Source organism: Mesoplodon bidens (assembly GCF_964165515.1).
Source record: "Mesoplodon bidens genome assembly, chromosome: 1".
In the NCBI taxonomy this organism is placed as follows: domain Eukaryota; kingdom Metazoa; phylum Chordata; class Mammalia; order Artiodactyla; family Ziphiidae; genus Mesoplodon; species Mesoplodon bidens.
This window is the reverse complement of record NC_138176.1, coordinates 107,240,417-107,256,671: the sequence shown is the minus strand read 5'-3', so window position 1 is coordinate 107,256,671 and position 16,255 is coordinate 107,240,417. Positions and strand designations below refer to the sequence as shown.

Genomic DNA, 16,255 nt, shown 5'->3' with positions numbered 1-16,255 from the left:
GTCCCTACTTGTTCCCCTCCTTGTTCCGTTCCATGGAAGATAAATCACCAGGGCCCAGAGATCAGAAAGAATGTAAAATGAGACAAGCAAAGCTGTCTCCCCCCTGCACGTGCAGGTTATTTTGGATGGTTCTGGGCTTATGGGTTTTCTCCCAGGGAAGCTAACCCTGAGCCGAGACAGTCATTATATCATATAAACCACCATCTGGAACCTTCCCTTCTCTAGTCTATATCATCTGCAACTGTAGCGCAATAAAATTTGCCTTGCAACCAACAGTTGTCTTGGTCCTTCTGAACCCATTCGTCGGTGCTGTTTCCATTCCTTACCCCTTGCCTTCTGGTTCTGGTTGGTTTGGTCTTCTTCGTCCGGCTGGTCCGCGGCAGACCCTGAAGGGGGCAGTGAGCAGGCCAGTGGCTGAAGGCACAGAGGTCTGGAGGGAGCCGGAGATTGTTACACCGCCCACCCCACGCCTGGGCTCACAAAACTCCCACAAATGCCACTTGGGAACAGAACCTTGGTCCTGCTTGTGGCTGCAACACGCAAGGGGCCCAGGCACCGGGCAACACTGGGCTCAGACTGCTGCTCTCACACCAGCTCCATCCCGGGCACACAGCACGTTCCCTAAGCTTCAGTTTTCCCACCTGTAAAGTGCCATTTCCAGGATTAGGGGAGGCAGTGGCTGCAAAGTGCTTGCCACATGGGGCCTGGCCCATGGTGAGCCCTCAAGACAAGTTAGCCCGTGATCAGGTGATGCCTGTGCTGACAGAGATGGCGGCAGGTGTGGGACCCCGGGGGCTGGCATGCAGGCTCCGTCAAGGCTAGTTGCATGGGCAGGTGAGGGCATGGTCTCCGGCAGCCCTGGAGCTTTTCCCAGCCTCCAGGAAGGGATGGGGATGGCAAGAGGTGAGGGAGGCAGGAGGGGAGCAGAGCTCACAGTTGTGGGCGGCTCCACTGGGCAGGGGCAGGGGCACTGCCTCAAGGGCCGGCGGAGCAGGTGGTCCAGCAGGTGCACCTGAGGGGCGCTCCCAGCAAAGGCTACATTCCAGCGGGGCCACGACACGGGGCGGGGACAAGGGTCCAGGAATGGGCAGAGGCGCTGAGGGGACTGTGTGCACCAAGGCTGGGAGGTGAAAGGGCAGGTGGGGAGGAAGCCCTTAAAATGAGCAAGACCAAGGCCGCAGCAGGGTCCCACGCTGCCCCAGGCAGAGAGGCCTGGAGATGGGAAAAGCCCCCTTTCAGAGCAGCCTGGGGCCGGGAGCACACAGTCCGTGGCCTTTCACCTGAACACGAGTGGAGTCTCCCAGCGGGAGGAGAGCCTCTGACACCAGGGCCACCCACTCCCCAACCTGCCAAGAAGAGGAGAGTGATACATTCCAGGCTGGATTCACAAAATATCGCAGTCTCCGGGGCTCTTATCTGAAAGTGTTTGCACATACACCAAATGGAACTTATTTTCAGAAAGTTTTCGCCGCAGGGGATTAATTTTACTCTTTCAGCTTCTTTTAGAATGTTCATCTGAGGGCTGACGAGGTCTCCACCAGCTTCATGCCTGTGCCCCGGTTCAGGGGAGGGGTGCCTGTCCCCAGGGGTCCTCAGAGCTGGCCCCAGGCAGGAAGCAAGGAGCAAACCGCTCAGCCTCGACTGAGTTCTGTACTGGGTTCAATATAGTTCAGCACTGTCCCCCCCAAATTCTTGTTCACCCAGAACATGGCCTTATCTGGAAATAGGGTCTTTGCAGATCACTCTGGACTAGAGAGGGACCTAAAGCCAATGGTGTCCTTTTAAGAGGCAGAGAAGGATGCACAGAGGTGGAGGCCACCAAAGGCGGGCAGAGATAGCAGTGAGTCCACAGGCCCAGGCACGCCTAGGACTGCCGGCCCCCAGGAGCCTGGAGGGAGGCACAGAATGGATTCTTCCTCAGAGCTTCCAGAAGGAGCCAACCCTGTCGACCCCCTGACCTCAGACTTATGGCCTCCAGACTGTGAGAGAATAAATACTTGCTGTTTTAATCCACGTAGTTTGTGAAGCCTGTGATAGCAGCCCCAGGAAACTAAGATAAGCTCCTAAAACGTCCAGGCGCCCGAGGCAGCACAGACCCCTGCGAAGGTCCAGGCCCACATCCTCGTGCCCCTTTCTCTCCTCCCTGACTCAGCGACGCCGCTCCGTTAGCTTCCCCAAGGAAGCACACCAGCCTCGGTCGCCACACCTACTTCGGCCCCACCAAACAGGAGCTCCCTGTGGCCCACAGAGAAGGGTGAAGGGTCAGGCTGGGCCAGGTCCATGAGGGTTACTTCAGAAAAGGCAGTTCTTGAAAGTTTCTGGGTAGGACAGCACGATCTGACACACGTTTTAGGAGAAAGTTGTATCAGGAGTGGAGCTGAAGAAAGGGCTCAGGCTGGCGGTGTAGGAATAGTGGAAGGGCATCGCAGGTGTGCAGCCGAAGCCAGCCTGGGGTCAGGGAGAAAGGCACTCCTCCAGGTGTCAGGGGCGTCCCCATTCCCCGCCCCCCCCCCGCCCCGGTCTGCTGGGAGCTCCTGCCCTCGGTATAGCCCAAGTGGTCGTGACCACGCAGTCTGCTCGATCAGGACAAGCGCCACACAGAGACAGGAAGGAAATGATCATTTTGTGGAATGTGTCGTGCTTTAACACAGATCTCACTGATCCTAAAGTAACAGGATTTCTATTGACATTCTGTTGAGGATCAATAGTAGGTAAGAAGGTAAAGTAGAGATCGTGGCTTCTCTACATGAAACTCACATCGCAGCTTCTCTAGATGAAACAAACATGGAGATTTTAAGAAAACCATTATAAACAGCGACAGGAACCACCAGGCTTTCTCCCACCTCCCCAGTAAGTCCTTAGAATTCAAACTGGGGACATAATGATGTACGGGCACTGTTTTCCAAAGTTACATTTTCTTTCCATTTTGGTGGGTTTTTTTCCTGTCAATCACTAGGCTGAAAAGTAGCAAATTAAGCAAAGATATTGGATCATCCAGAAAATAAACCAACGGACACTAGGCTGCTGCCTCTGTCTCCTATAAAAATAGGTACACAGGTATATAAAGAGTTTATACTTATTTATATGCCAGAATTCATTTTTCTTCGTCTCTCATTTATTAATTTTCATTCATATCTTGGTGAGAAAACAGTGCTTTGGGGCAATAACAACACTGAGGGCTTGCGTGCAGCCCTCCCCCGGCCCAGAGGTCACCCAGAGGTCAGTGCCCACCAAGCCCAGCAGTGTCTCAGCAACACTGCCGCCTGGGAGCCTGGGAACTCGGCCTGCCCCCAGCCTCCTGGACCCCGGCGCATCCCTGCTGTGGCTGGCTGTGCTGTGCTGGCTTCTGGGTGAGGAGCCGTCCCACCAGCTTGCCACACCTGGATGTGACAGAGTGTGCAGGTCTATGTGGTCCCGCTCAGCACCCACAGGTGCCCTCCAAGCGGTGCTGCTATGATGCCTTGTCAAGGGAAAAGCACCAGCCCACGGCCAGGCCACTCCACCTGACACGTTGCACCTGGCGGCCTGGGTGCCCCAGGCAGGGCCACTGGCCTGGCCCTCAGACATCGCCGGGGAGGCTGTGTGTGTGTGTGTGTGTGTGTGTGTTCATACACTGGTGCATGTGCTTGCAAACAAGTGTATGTGTGGGAGTATGAACACATGCATGCATGTGTACATGTGCACACGTGTGCCTTTGTGGGCTTTCCTATGTGTATGTGCACTCATGTGATGTGTGTGCACGCTCATATGTGCATGCATGCATTGCACATAACTGTGTGCATGTGTGTGTATTCATATGTGTGCGTACACACGTATGTGTGTGCCTCTGTACACGTTGGAGGTTCCCACCTGCTCGGTGTCATGACACCAGCCAAGAGTAAAAACATTGCTCACCAGCAGTTTCATCTTCACCACAAACACCATCTGCCTTATTTTTTTAATTAAATGATTGTTTAATTGAATATCAGTCAAAAATTCAGTTTTGTGGTTGCGATTTGTGTTGCCAAGAGCACCTCTTCTGCCTGAGGAGGCATGTAAACCCAGGCACTCTGGGATCACTGGTTCATCAGTCTTAAGAAAACACGGCTTGTTTGGTGACTGTGTCATGTGCAGTGTTAATTAAATTATTCTTTTAAATGTAAACAACCTTTATGTTTAAAATAGTAACTTACAAACTCAGCATTAAGTGATGTAAAAACACTAAAATGTGTTTAATTTTGGTATTTCATCATGATAATAAACTCTTGGTCTGGCCTCCACCAGGCCAAGAGTTTATTATAATTCTGAGAAATAGAATAAGAACCATATTTTAAGAAAGCTCCAAGAACTGGCATTATTTTCCAAGGAGCATAAAGAATCAGTTCTAAACAACTAACTTAAACTTTCAAAAAGGAGAACAAACGTGAATGAGAAGGGCTTGCGCGGTGGATAAACTTCCAGGACTCTGGAGCCATCACAGGAAGTTCGTCCCAATTAGAAGGAAGCTGGGCAGCTTCACGATTCTCCACTCGTTTCCCTGAGTACTGGTCTTTGGAACAATTTGAGTGTAGGGACATTTGAGATTTTATTTCCTCTAGTAAACTTTAAAAATTAAAACCCTGGTATCCCCACATCATTATATCAGCCTCTATAACGTGGACTTAACCATATTCATGGAGTTAGAAACACATCTTTAAAAAGCCCATCTGGCTTCTTGGTCAAACGTACATTTGACAGGGGAGAAGCCGCTGTCTGCACCCCCAGATGCTCTCTGCTGCCCCGCCCCGTTCTGCCTTCTGCTCTATCCCAAGGAAAGTTTGATGCTTGATTTTGCTTGCAAATTTGAAAGATTCATAAGGCATCTAACATTTTCAGCTGCACAAACCGTGTAAGACAGAACCTCAGAAAACAGGAAGGATATGGGAGGGTCTGACATCTGATGTCTGTGCTGCTCACATATTTGCTCTGTGCCGGGGGTCCCTGCCCATCTGCCTTCCGCAAGAGCCCACCATGTGACCAGCCAGGGGGCACACACTGGCCAGGCTGCCTCCTTGTGTAGTTCTGGAAGGTAAGCCTTGCAGCTGCCAGTGAGGTCTCTGCTCCAGGAGGGAGGAGCAGCCCTGCTCAGGGGGCAGGAAACGCCTGGCAGTGCCGTATTGGGGAGTGCCGCTTAGGGAGATGGGGAAAAGTATTTTAAAAGTCACTTTTGCTGCCACTTATCACTTTTTCTACTTACGTTGATGGCCAGTGGGCTGGGGCTGTGGGGGCAGGGGGCACCAGGCCATAAGGACCGGCAGTGGGACTACTTGGGCCGGGTCCTCAGCCTGGCTGAATCCAGAGGCCCAGTATGGACCATTATCTGAAGAGGTCTGTGGATGAGGACCTAGTAGATTGGCTCTGAATGATTCTTTTTCCTCGGGTGGCATGAGCATAACAAGGAGAAGACACTGCCCATGGTGTCTTCGATCAGAATCCCCAGGTTTCAAAGTAATTGTCCAAGCATCAGCACGACGGCTTTGCCACCTCCACTGAATGGTGACAGGTCTGCACTTCTCTGAGTAGAAAGAGGGCCTCCTCTCTCTAGCAGTTTCCTTTGCAGCTGGGCAGTCTGGCCAGGTCCCGGCTGGATGTGGGCCTCAGTCACCTGGGTACACAGGAACTTGAGATGCAGGCAGCGCACCTGGGAGCTAAGGAGAGACCTCACCCCAGAGCCTGCACCTGGAAACTACATTTCCAACGCTAAATCTGGCTACTTTTTCACAGTTAGAAGTGGACCCCTATACACTCTAGAGAGATTACACATTATTTCCGTAGCTTTTGTCACCTCAAGTGTCTTGTGCTGTGCTCACCCTAGCAGAGCACAGAGTGTATCCTCAACTCCTTTTGTAGGAGGCATACACCATTTGGGTCAAGGTGGGGCTCTGCTTAGAGCACGTTCAGAATTAGCAGCACACCTGCCTGGCACCACAATTCCAGCACATGGGAGTGGGATCACCTTTTCCCAAGATTCAGAGCCTGCCTGGCTCCCAGTCAGCGCACAAGACTGGGTGGAAACACTTCACCATCATTTGGAACGCATTTCATATTGCATGTGTAAACATGCACACACATGCATATCCTAATGATTTTTTTTTTTTTTTTTTTCTTTTTGCGGTATGCGGGCCTCTCACTGTTGTGGCCTCTCCCGTGGCGGAGCACAGGCTCCGGACGCGCAGGCCCAGCGGCCATGGCTCACGGGCCCAGCCGCTCCGCGGCATATGGGATCCTCCCAGACCGGGGCACGAACCCGTATCCCCTGCATCGGCAGGCGGACTCTCAACCACTGCGCCACCAGGGAGGCCCTATCCTAATGATTTGAAAGTATGACCTTCACATCAATTAAGGCTATTTAAGGGGTATATTTCAAATGAAATGCTATAATATTCAAAATCACCAGATTAATGAATTAATCAACAGGATAATAACCTTTGCCAGAAAAACTATGACTGTGATTTTCCAGAATAGGATTGGATTGTTCATATGTATGAACCAAAATAAGCTCAGCTTTGCTGTAAAAACCCCATCGCCAGTTTCCAGAAAAAGAAATTGTATGGGACCTGATATACACACAGAAATTTAGCCTCAGAAAGAGGTTGGATTTAGTCAACCAACTAGCATAATACAACTGTTCAAACTCAACATTTGTCTGACCAAATTCAATCATTTCCCCCCAAAACGGATTTCTGTCGACATCCTCTAACCCCAATTTGATGAATATCTCCAATAACATGGCAATTAATTTAATAAAGGAACTCACCAATTTTAAATTGCAATAAATGTACCAAACATTTTCACTGTTCATGGAGAGCTTTACAGTAAGAAAGTATCAACAAAAGCAGGCACATCCGTGTACAAAGTGTTGCTGTTGGGTGCTTCTTCACTTCTTCCATTCCTAAAGGACCAGCTGCTCTGTCTTTCTGTCCTCTCAGCGAGCGTTCTTCCCGCCGCGAAATAACCCTCTCTGGGTGAGCTCTCACTCGGGTCTCGGAGGGCGCCCAGGGAACGGACTTGCCAAAGATAAGTGCGGTGGGGCGAGCCAACCCCAAAACATTTATTGTAAACTTTAAAATGGAGTCCGGATACGAACAGACACAGAAAAGAAGAGAAACCTCCCAGACACAGAAATAATCATACTGGAGGGCCAGTCTCGTGGCGGGGGACCTCAAGAGGCGCTGGGCCAGACCGCCCCTGAAGATGCGTCGCCACGGAGAGGCCTGGCTTTGCGCCCCGCCAGCCCCCGACCTCCCTCGCTGCGGTGGCGGGAAGGAAGGCGGCCGCAGTACATCCGGATCGGCCCGGGGGCTCAGCAGGCCCGGCTCGGCTCCCAGGGGCGCGCCGCCTCGCAGGGCGGCCGGCAGCAGTAGGGGTAGGAGGCGTTGAGGTCGGGGTCCGAGGGCGCGTACCCCGGCAGCTCCACAGACGGGTGCCCCCCGCAGCACACCTCCACGCCCGCCTCGTCAAACGCGTGGAAGACGCCCACGTTGATGTAGGAGACCGAATGGCGCGCCGCGAAGCCCGCGCAGTCCCCCGGGGCGGCGAAGTCCGACTCCTCCGGGGACAGGATGGAAGCCTCGCTCGGCCGCTGCTGCAGCCTCCGCCCCCGCCGGCCCCGTCGGCCCCGCCGCGCCCGGGAGGCTGGCGGCTGCGCACGGAACCCCGGGCCGCCGCGGGGCCGCGCCAGGGCCCGGCCTCCCTTCCGCCGGCCGCGCCGGCCGCGCCGGGCCTGCGAAGACTTGTAGTTCTTGACCAGCAGGAGGCTGAGCAGGCCCAGGAGGCACTCGAGCGAGTTGAAGACGGTGGAAAGCACCAGGCCGCGCTGGTAGTCCTTCAGCTGGCGGCACTTGGCGGACGTGGCGCTGTCCAGGGTGCTGCGGCCGCGCGGCGCGCCGGGGGCCGCGGCCGCAGTGCCCGGGGCCGGGCCGGGGGCCGCAGCCGGCGCCCGCGGGGGCAGGCAGTAGTGGGAGTACTTGCGTTCCACTAGGGACACGGTGTCGCCGTCGATCACGGCGCCCGCGAAGGCGCTGAGGACCCCAAGCATGAAGACGAGAACGCCGAGCAGGAGCAGGTTCTGGCTGTTCACCCGCCCCGAGGACCCGGCTGCGCTCCCCGGCTCGCCCGGCGCAGCCTCCGGAGCCCCTGCTGGGGCCGCGGGGACCCCGAGCCCCGGGCCCGGCCCCGGCCCCGCGAGGGGGGCGTCCCGGGGCCCGCAGCAGAGCAGGGCGGCGCCGAGCAGCGAGAGGCCGGCGGCCAGCAGCAGCCCCGAGTAGAAGGCGCCGGCGGCCGCCCCCAGCCGGAACGGCTCCCCGCGCAGCTCCGAGCCCAGCGAGAAGCACTTGAGGCCGACGGCGGCGGCACTGAGCGCGCAGGCGAGCAGGAGGCAGGAGGAGAGCGCGGCGCAGGCCCCGCGGATGCTGCACTTCATCCTCCGCGCCCGAGCCGGCCCGCACCCCGCGCGCCCGCCGCCGCCCGCCGCCGCCCCCGCCGCCTGCGCCTCCTCCCGGCGCCGCGCGGCCGGACCGCCGGCCTCCTCCTCATCCTCCCGCGTCCTCCCGGGCCCGCGCCGCCGCCGCCGCCGCCGCCGCCGCCGGAGCCCGCATCCTCCACCTCCCGCCGCCGCCGCGGCCCCGCGCAGGGAACCGATGCGACGCGGAGGACCGCAGGACGCGCGCGCCCACTCCCCAGCCCGCGGCGCCCCTCCCAGGACGTTCAGCTCCCCCCCCACCCAGCCGCGGCCCGGTGCGCCAGGCCCAGGCGCCGCCCTCCCCCCTTCCCCCTTCCCCCCAACCCCCAACCCTCGTAGCCCCTAGGATACCCCTCTGCTGCCTCCCCAAGGAGAGGTGCCCGCGCGCCGCGTCTCTCCGCCTTCCTCCCCCCTATCAGCGCCCCTGGCCTCTCTGGGAACACCCCCCACCCCTGCCTCCCTCCCCTGATGCCCCCAGGCCCCACCTCCGGCACCTCCCACCTCTCGAGACCCTGCGTTTGCGCTCCCCTGGTCACAGGGCTGGGGTCTCACTCCATGCCCACCGGCCCGCTAGAAATCAGGAAGCCTGGGAGGTCAGCTTGGGGGCAGGAATAGGGGAGCCCCGGCGCTGAGGGGCTACGGGGGAGAGCCTGACTGTGGGACAGGGGAAGAGGCGAGTCTGGGGGAGAGCGGAAGAAGGAAGAGCCCGGGTGGGAAGGAGGTTTGAGCGCGGGGGGGCGGGAAGGGACGGGGAGAGGGGAGCTCGGGGGAGGGTGAGCCGGGCTGCTGGCGGGATGAGGGCGGGAGTCTGGATGCTGGGTGGGGGGGGAGGGATTGGAGGAGGAGCTCAGGTGCTGCGACCCTCCGGCGCCGCCCGGCTAGTTCTGGCTCGAGCGCGCGGGGGAGGGGGTGGAAGTGTTGCGGAACTAGAGGTGAAGCCTCAGGCAGAACCTCGGAGGAGTCTCGTTGCGCTTTAGTCTCAAAAGCCCTTCTCAGGGATCATGCAGGAATTTCCCCCAGATGCGGGTGCGAGTGAGTTAACTCATCAGAAGCGGTTCATGGCCTGAGAGCAACGCGGCGGAGGGGGTGCAGCGCGGGGGAGGGTAAAATCGCCTCCTTCCGACCGACGCGGGCCGAGAAGAACTCTCGATGAGGGAGAGGAAGGCTTGGGGATGGGTGGGGCGTGGAGATGACCTTCCCCCAGGCCTCTCTGGGCCCCCATCCTCCTCCCGGAACCAGACCTGGGAGGGGCGTCTCTGGAAAGCCCTCTGAGGTCCCACCGGGCCGAGCGGCTGGGCCCGCGCCCTCGGCTCTTTCCACACTGTCGCTGCCGCTGCTGCAGCGAGGCACGGGGAGCCGATGACTCACCCTGCCGGCTAATTGCAGCGTTAAATAACTTTGCGCTGGATCCAGGGGGAGGCGGGAGTGGCAGCGGCTAGGGAATGCGCTGGGGGAGGAGGGGACGGGGGAGGTGCAGGGGTGCTTGAGAACACACCCGCGTTCCTGCCGCCCGTTTGGCAAGTTCAGGCCTGTGAAGACGTCCCCCAGAACTCACAGCGTCGTGCCCCTTCCTTCACAGAGTGTCATGGTGCCCGGTGAGCAGGGGCACAGGCCCCCAGAGGCCCCTTGCGTCTGGAGAAAGCCTCACCCGCATTCGCCAGGAAGCCCGCGCGCAGGGGTCCCTCGCCCACGTTTCACGGAAGCCATCTGCCCAGTGAATATATGTGAGCGCCCTTCATGCGGCTCTCTGGACATTTGCGTGGGATCGACTTGAACGTCAGTAGCTGTGCGGAGAAGGAGCGGGTTTCGCTGTATTTTTAGCGGGGGGCGCAGATTTTAGCACATCGGCTGAACCTCCTGATTCCGTCCTGCTCCGCATGCATAACGACTTGCCAGAAAAGTAGGGGTAGTGAGCCTTCTTTCACATTTATGGTGTATAGGTTTTAAAAGGACAGTGTGTAAATCAGCTTGTATAATAATCGTGGCACCCACGCGCGTAAGCGGAGTTGCCATGAGCTGACTTCCAATGATTATTTCGGTTTCCAGGGAGACGAGGTTTGCAGCCACCTCCGTGAAGGATGGAGCTGCTTCTCCATTCCCAATGCGGTGCCGCAGCAGCCCGATTGATTAGGCTTTGCGGGGAGAAGGGAGCTGACGTCGCCTGGTCCTGCGCCGGGCCTCGAAAGGAGACCTGAGTCGGCCTGGGCGGGCTGGGGGTCGGGGTCGTGCAGCAGCCTCTCAAATCGAACGACCTGAACTAGGCAGGTCTGTGGTTTAGTGTTTCTCCGGGATCTGGCCTCCTCTCTCCTCTCGAGCCCGCCACGCCCCCCCTCACTAGACACTTCCCTCCCCATGAACACCTCTATGTTCCTTAAATGAGCCGTGACTCTTCCACAAGCAGGGCCTTGGCATGTGCTGTTGCCTTTTTCTACTTTATGTTCCCCATGCCACATCCTCAGCCTTTTCATTTCTTAGACCTTAGCTTCAGCTCCCTTAATTGGACCTAACTTTTGTTGGGTGCCCTCTGTCCTGCCGGCAATGTAAAGAGTGCTCCCCAGGGCTTTCTTGTTCAGTCCTTGCAACAAACCCTGAGGCACCTGGCACTGTGATCCTAACAGAGTCTTCCCACCCAAAATCGGGTGACCTGTGGAGACAGAACTCAAAACCAGACTCTGTGCCCTCCCCCTGCCCCCCACCACCCTGCACCCCACCTCCCTGCACCCACCTCCCTTCACCCCACCACCCTGCACCCCACCTCCCTGCCCCCAAACACCCTGCACCCCACCTCCCTTCACCCCACCTCCCTTCACCCCACCACCCTGCACCCCACCTCCCTGCACCCCACCACCCTGCACCCCACCTCCCTTCACCCCGCCACCCTTCACCCCACCTCCCTGCACCCCACCTCCCTGCCCTCCAGCTCCTAACAAAGAGTCTCCCATAACAAGCAGGATCTCCCAGTGGTCTCAATGTCTGTCCTCCCGACCAGACTGGGAGCTCAGTGCAGGCAGGGTCCATGTCCGACTTGTCCCCACCTTCTCCCCATCAGGACGCGGCCCTGCCCTAGCCGAGCAGAATGGACGAGTGAGCAGGTGGATGAATGGGTTGATGGCAGCCAACCTGGGGTTGCTCTGTCCTCTGATAGCATCTAATGTCAGTCTAGTTTTGCTCACAAGGAGAGCAGGGCCAGGTGACACAGGCCAGGCCAGCAGGTGGGAGAGGACCCACCTCCCTGTCGCGGAGAACTTGTGGAGCTCTGCGGGCAGAGAGCGACCAGCGGGTATACTGTCATAAAGGGTCTTGAGCTGTGCAAGTTCGGACTTCATCCTGAGGATGAGGAGACCCTAGAAAGGCCCAAGGATGCTGTGCTGTGTTTTAGAAGCACTGCTGCGAGGCTGGGCTGGGGAAATGGCGGCATGTGGGGTGTCTCGTGCAGGTGGACAGTCCTGCCCCCATCACAGTGTCCATCTCGGGTTCCCCCCACCCCCCGCCCAGCCTCCCCATCGCCTGGCGCTCAGCAGATGGTCAGCTATCTTGCCGAGTGTGTGTCTGTCTCCCCTCTGTGTCCGCAGAACGGAGGGGCAGAAGTCTGGGGTCCCTGCCATACAAAGCTCACAGGGACCCTGTAACCGCCCACTTTCACAGTGAGCGCCTCTGCACCTGAGCTGGTTTCTGACACCTACGACCAGGGGTGTAAATTAAAACAATCCATGCACATTTTGAAAGCTAATTCCATTGCTTTTTGACAGAATCCTTTTCCCCAACCCCTGACGGGCTCACCTGTGAAGCTCCCCTCCCAGCCACCCGGCAGCGGCCAGAGGGGACCCTGGCACAGCTGCGGTCCAGGGAGTGACTTGGGGGCCCCCACAGTGAATTCTGAGGCAGGGAGCTCACTCCAGAAAGAAGCACCGCCCTTGTGAGAAATGCCTCTCTAGGTGGTGATGGGCAGGTGGGAAGGAGTAAGTTTTAAAATCACAGACCCTACCACATGCCAAGCAAATTCACAGGGACCCTTGAGTCTCCAACGCATGGGACACATCACTGCCACATTTTAAAAACAGGGCCCAGAGAGCAGAGATGACGATGTTTTTAAACTGTCACGTGTTTTTTTCTAATTACAGAGGTAATCATGTGTCAAGTGAAGAATATTTTCCCTATTAACTTTAAATTGCATTTTAATCTTACATATTTATTAGCATTTAAAATCCAATCTCCTACAGTGTTTACTTCAATTAATTTGCCTGATTCTAATTATTTTTTCTAATTTGTTTTTCATTTAACTTTCCAGCATTTTTATCCTTTATCTTTTTAACTGGTTAAATGCTCAAATTTTTCTTTTATTATTAATTCTAAGCCCCTTTTTCCCCCAGGAACAATCAATATTGATCTTCACGTACAGGTGCAGTGTGTGCATCTCTGTGCCAAAGCTGCACAAGTGATGGTTAATGTAAAGCACTCAGTCTCACAAATGCAGAGCCAGTGAATTATTGGAGATACAGCGTGCACTTTACTATTTTATAAGCTTTTGTCTTGTGCAATATAATAGAGCCACAGAAAAATCCATAAAATGTGCATGTAACAGTTTAATGACTTATATATGAGCATCTGCGTCCTTGCCACCACATCAGGAAACAGAACACTGAAGATCCAAAGATGCAGCTCGCCCTGCCCTCCTCCAAAGTTTCTGCTGACATCACTGAAACCACTTATTTGTGTTTATTTGTACTTTGATCACCTAAGCATGCACCCCTAAACATTTTAGTTTGGCTTTGCCTGTTTTTTGAACTTTATACAAATGGACTCATAGAGCATGATTGTTGCACATCTGGTTTCTTTCATCCAACTGAATGCCTGTTGTTGTGTCTGTAGTTTATCCCTTTTAATGCTGGTACTAAGCCATTGTGTGAATGTGCCACAATTTATTTATCCATTTTACTGATGATGAGCATTTGATTGTTTCTAGTTTAGGGATATTATGAATACAGCTGTTGTGAACTTTCTTATGCTTGTGCACTGATGCACTTGAGCCTGCATTTTGTTGGATCATGAGTAATGTATATGTTCAGATTTTTGTGCACGTTTTTATTGAGACGCAATTTATGTGCAATAACAATCACTGATTTTAAGTGTTTTATTCAATGAGTTTGGACAACTGTACACATTGGTATGAGTCACATACCAGAGACACAGAGACAATACAGGACTAGTCCAAACCCTCCACCAAAGTTCCCCTTTTCAGTCATGCTCTCCTCCACCCCAGGCCCTACAGAACTGCTCATCTGATTTCTGTTGCTGTAGTTTTAGTAAAAACTTTCATGCTCCTACAATCATAAAGTATGTAGTCTTTCATGTTTGGCTTCTTTCACTTGACAATGCTTTGTTTTTATTGTTGAGTAGAATTCCACCAAAATTTGACTATCCATTCACAAGATGATGGACATAGTTTGTCCATGTGGAGTTACTATGAGTTAACATTCACGTGCAAGTCTTTTGTGAATGTATGTTTTAATTTTTCTTGGGTATATACTTAGCAGTGGAATTGCTAGGTTGTGTCTTACGTTTACATTTAACTTTATAAGAAACTGACTAATTGTTTTCCAGAGTGGCTGTACCATTCTGCACTCCCCTCAGCAGAATGAAAGTTCCCAGCACTCCATCCCCTCACCAAACCTCGGTGTTATCAGCAGTCTTCTTAGTAATGCTGACCAGATGATTTTGATTGGAATTATATTGAGCCTATAGATTAATTTGAGCATAACTGTTATGTTAGCAATGTTGAATCTTCTGATCCATGAACAAGGTTTATCTCTACATTTATTTAGATCTTCATTAATTTCTCTCAATATTTTATAGTTTTCAGTATACAGGACTTGCACACATTTTGTTAAATTTACCTTTAAGTATTTTGTATATCTAACCCTTCTGTAAATACTACTTTATTTTATTTATTTATTTTTTTTGCTGTACGCGGGCCTCTCACTGTTGTGGCCTTCTCCCGTTGCGGAGCACAGGCTCTGGACGCGCAGGCCCAGCGGCCATGGGTCATGGGCCTAGCCACTCCGTGGCATGTGGGATCTTCCTGGACTGGGGCACGAACCCGTGTCCCCTGCATCGGCAGGCGGACTCTCAACCACTGCGCCCCCAGGGAAGCCCTAAATACTACTTTAAATAATACTTTCTTGTCCAATTGTTTGTTACTAGTATGTGGAGATACATTTGATTTTTTAAGTTGCCTTTTAATTCTGTAACCTTGCTAAATTGACTTATGCTAGCAGCTATTTTTGTAGATTCCTCAACATTTTCTATATAGACAATCATATCACAGGTAAGTAGAAACAGTTTTAATGCTTCTTTCCCTACCTGCATGCCTTTTATTGTTTATTTATTTGTTTATTCGTTTATTTCGGCTGCACCGCAGCAGGCGGGGTCTCAGCTCCCTGACTGGGGAAGCGCAGAGGCCTAATCACTGGCCCGCCAGGGAATTCTCCATTGTTCCTGATTTCAGTGGGAAATCATTTGATTTTTCATCCTTAAGTATGATGCTTTTCTGCAGAAAATTTTCATCAGGTTGAAATCTACTTCGAGTTTTCTGAGAGTTTGTTTAATCATGAACAGGTGATGAGTTTTGTCAATTTGTTGTTGCTGCTGTTGTATTTGTTGAGATTATTACATGGCTTTCCTTTCTCAGTCTGTTAGTACAGTGAATAACACTTGTGGCGTTCCTAACCTAAATCCCACTCAGTCGTTCTCAAGCAAGTAGCATCTATCGCCTATTATCAGGAAGAGAGGTACAGATACTTCTGCCCACCACATCTTGCTTTAGGAGTCACCAAGGAAAACACAATACAGTCAAACACTCGATGGAACAAGCTTTACGCACACAAAGAAGTGACAGAGCAAAATAACAGCTTCACAAGTGAGCGCTGGTCTCCCGTGGCCAGCGGGTCCTTCCCAGCAGCTGATATGTGGCCATTAGCCTGCATGCACCCTGCTTGTGCTGCAGCAGAAGGACCCCGTCTCCTCCTTACAAGGTGTAGATGTGGGGTTGGTCAGGTGCCCTATGGCACACACTCTTAAGCAGAACAAAGGAACACATATTGAGCCTAAAACGGGAAAATATTCCCACACAAGGTGACAAGCCCAGTACAGGCTTGAGGACTCTTTACCTCTTGGTGAGGAATTGCTCCAGGCCCAAGGCCCATTGTTATGGGCCAAGTGGGGGATTAAAAGACTGTGTGCCTTTCTCAACAGTCATAATGTGTTGTCCTTTTTATCCTGGGGCGGATGTGATTTGCTATTATTTTGTTGAGGATTTTTTTTTAACATCTTTATTGGGGTCTAATTGCTTTACAATGGTGTGTTAGTTTCTGCTTTGTAACAAAGTGATGTTGAGGATTTTTGTGTCTAGGTTAATGAGGGTTTTACTAGTTTTAGTTTTCTTGTAATGTTTCTGTCTTGTTTTAGTGTCACAGTGGTGCTAAGTCATAAATGAGTTGCGAAGCACTCCCTTATTTTCTCTTTTCTGAAGAATCTGTGTAGAATTGGTATTATTTCTTCCTTAAGTGTTTGGTAGAATTCACTTGTGAAACCATCTGGGGTTAAATTTTTCTTTCTGGGATGATTTTAACTATACATTCAATTTTTTAAAACAGTTATAGGGCTGCTGAGGTTGTATGTTTTTCTTGAATAAGCGTTAGTAGTTTGTGTCTTTTGAAGAATTTGTCTATTACATTTAAGTTTTCAGATTTGTTGGCATAAAGTTGTCCACAATATTCC

The 16,255-nt window shown here is 53.3% G+C and overlaps 1 protein-coding gene across 1 annotated transcript; it reads right to left on the bottom strand.

Moving 5' to 3' along the window:
• Positions 1 to 7,321: 7,321 nt before the first annotated feature.
• On the bottom strand, positions 7,322 to 8,440 carry TMEM271 (transmembrane protein 271; the record flags this gene model as incomplete). The annotated part of the gene is made up of 1 exon (XM_081239892.1): positions 7,322 to 8,440. The coding sequence occupies one exon, from the start codon at positions 8,438 to 8,440 to the stop codon at positions 7,322 to 7,324; it is 1,119 nt and encodes a 372-aa protein (XP_081096018.1).
• Positions 8,441 to 16,255: the final 7,815 nt, after the last annotated feature.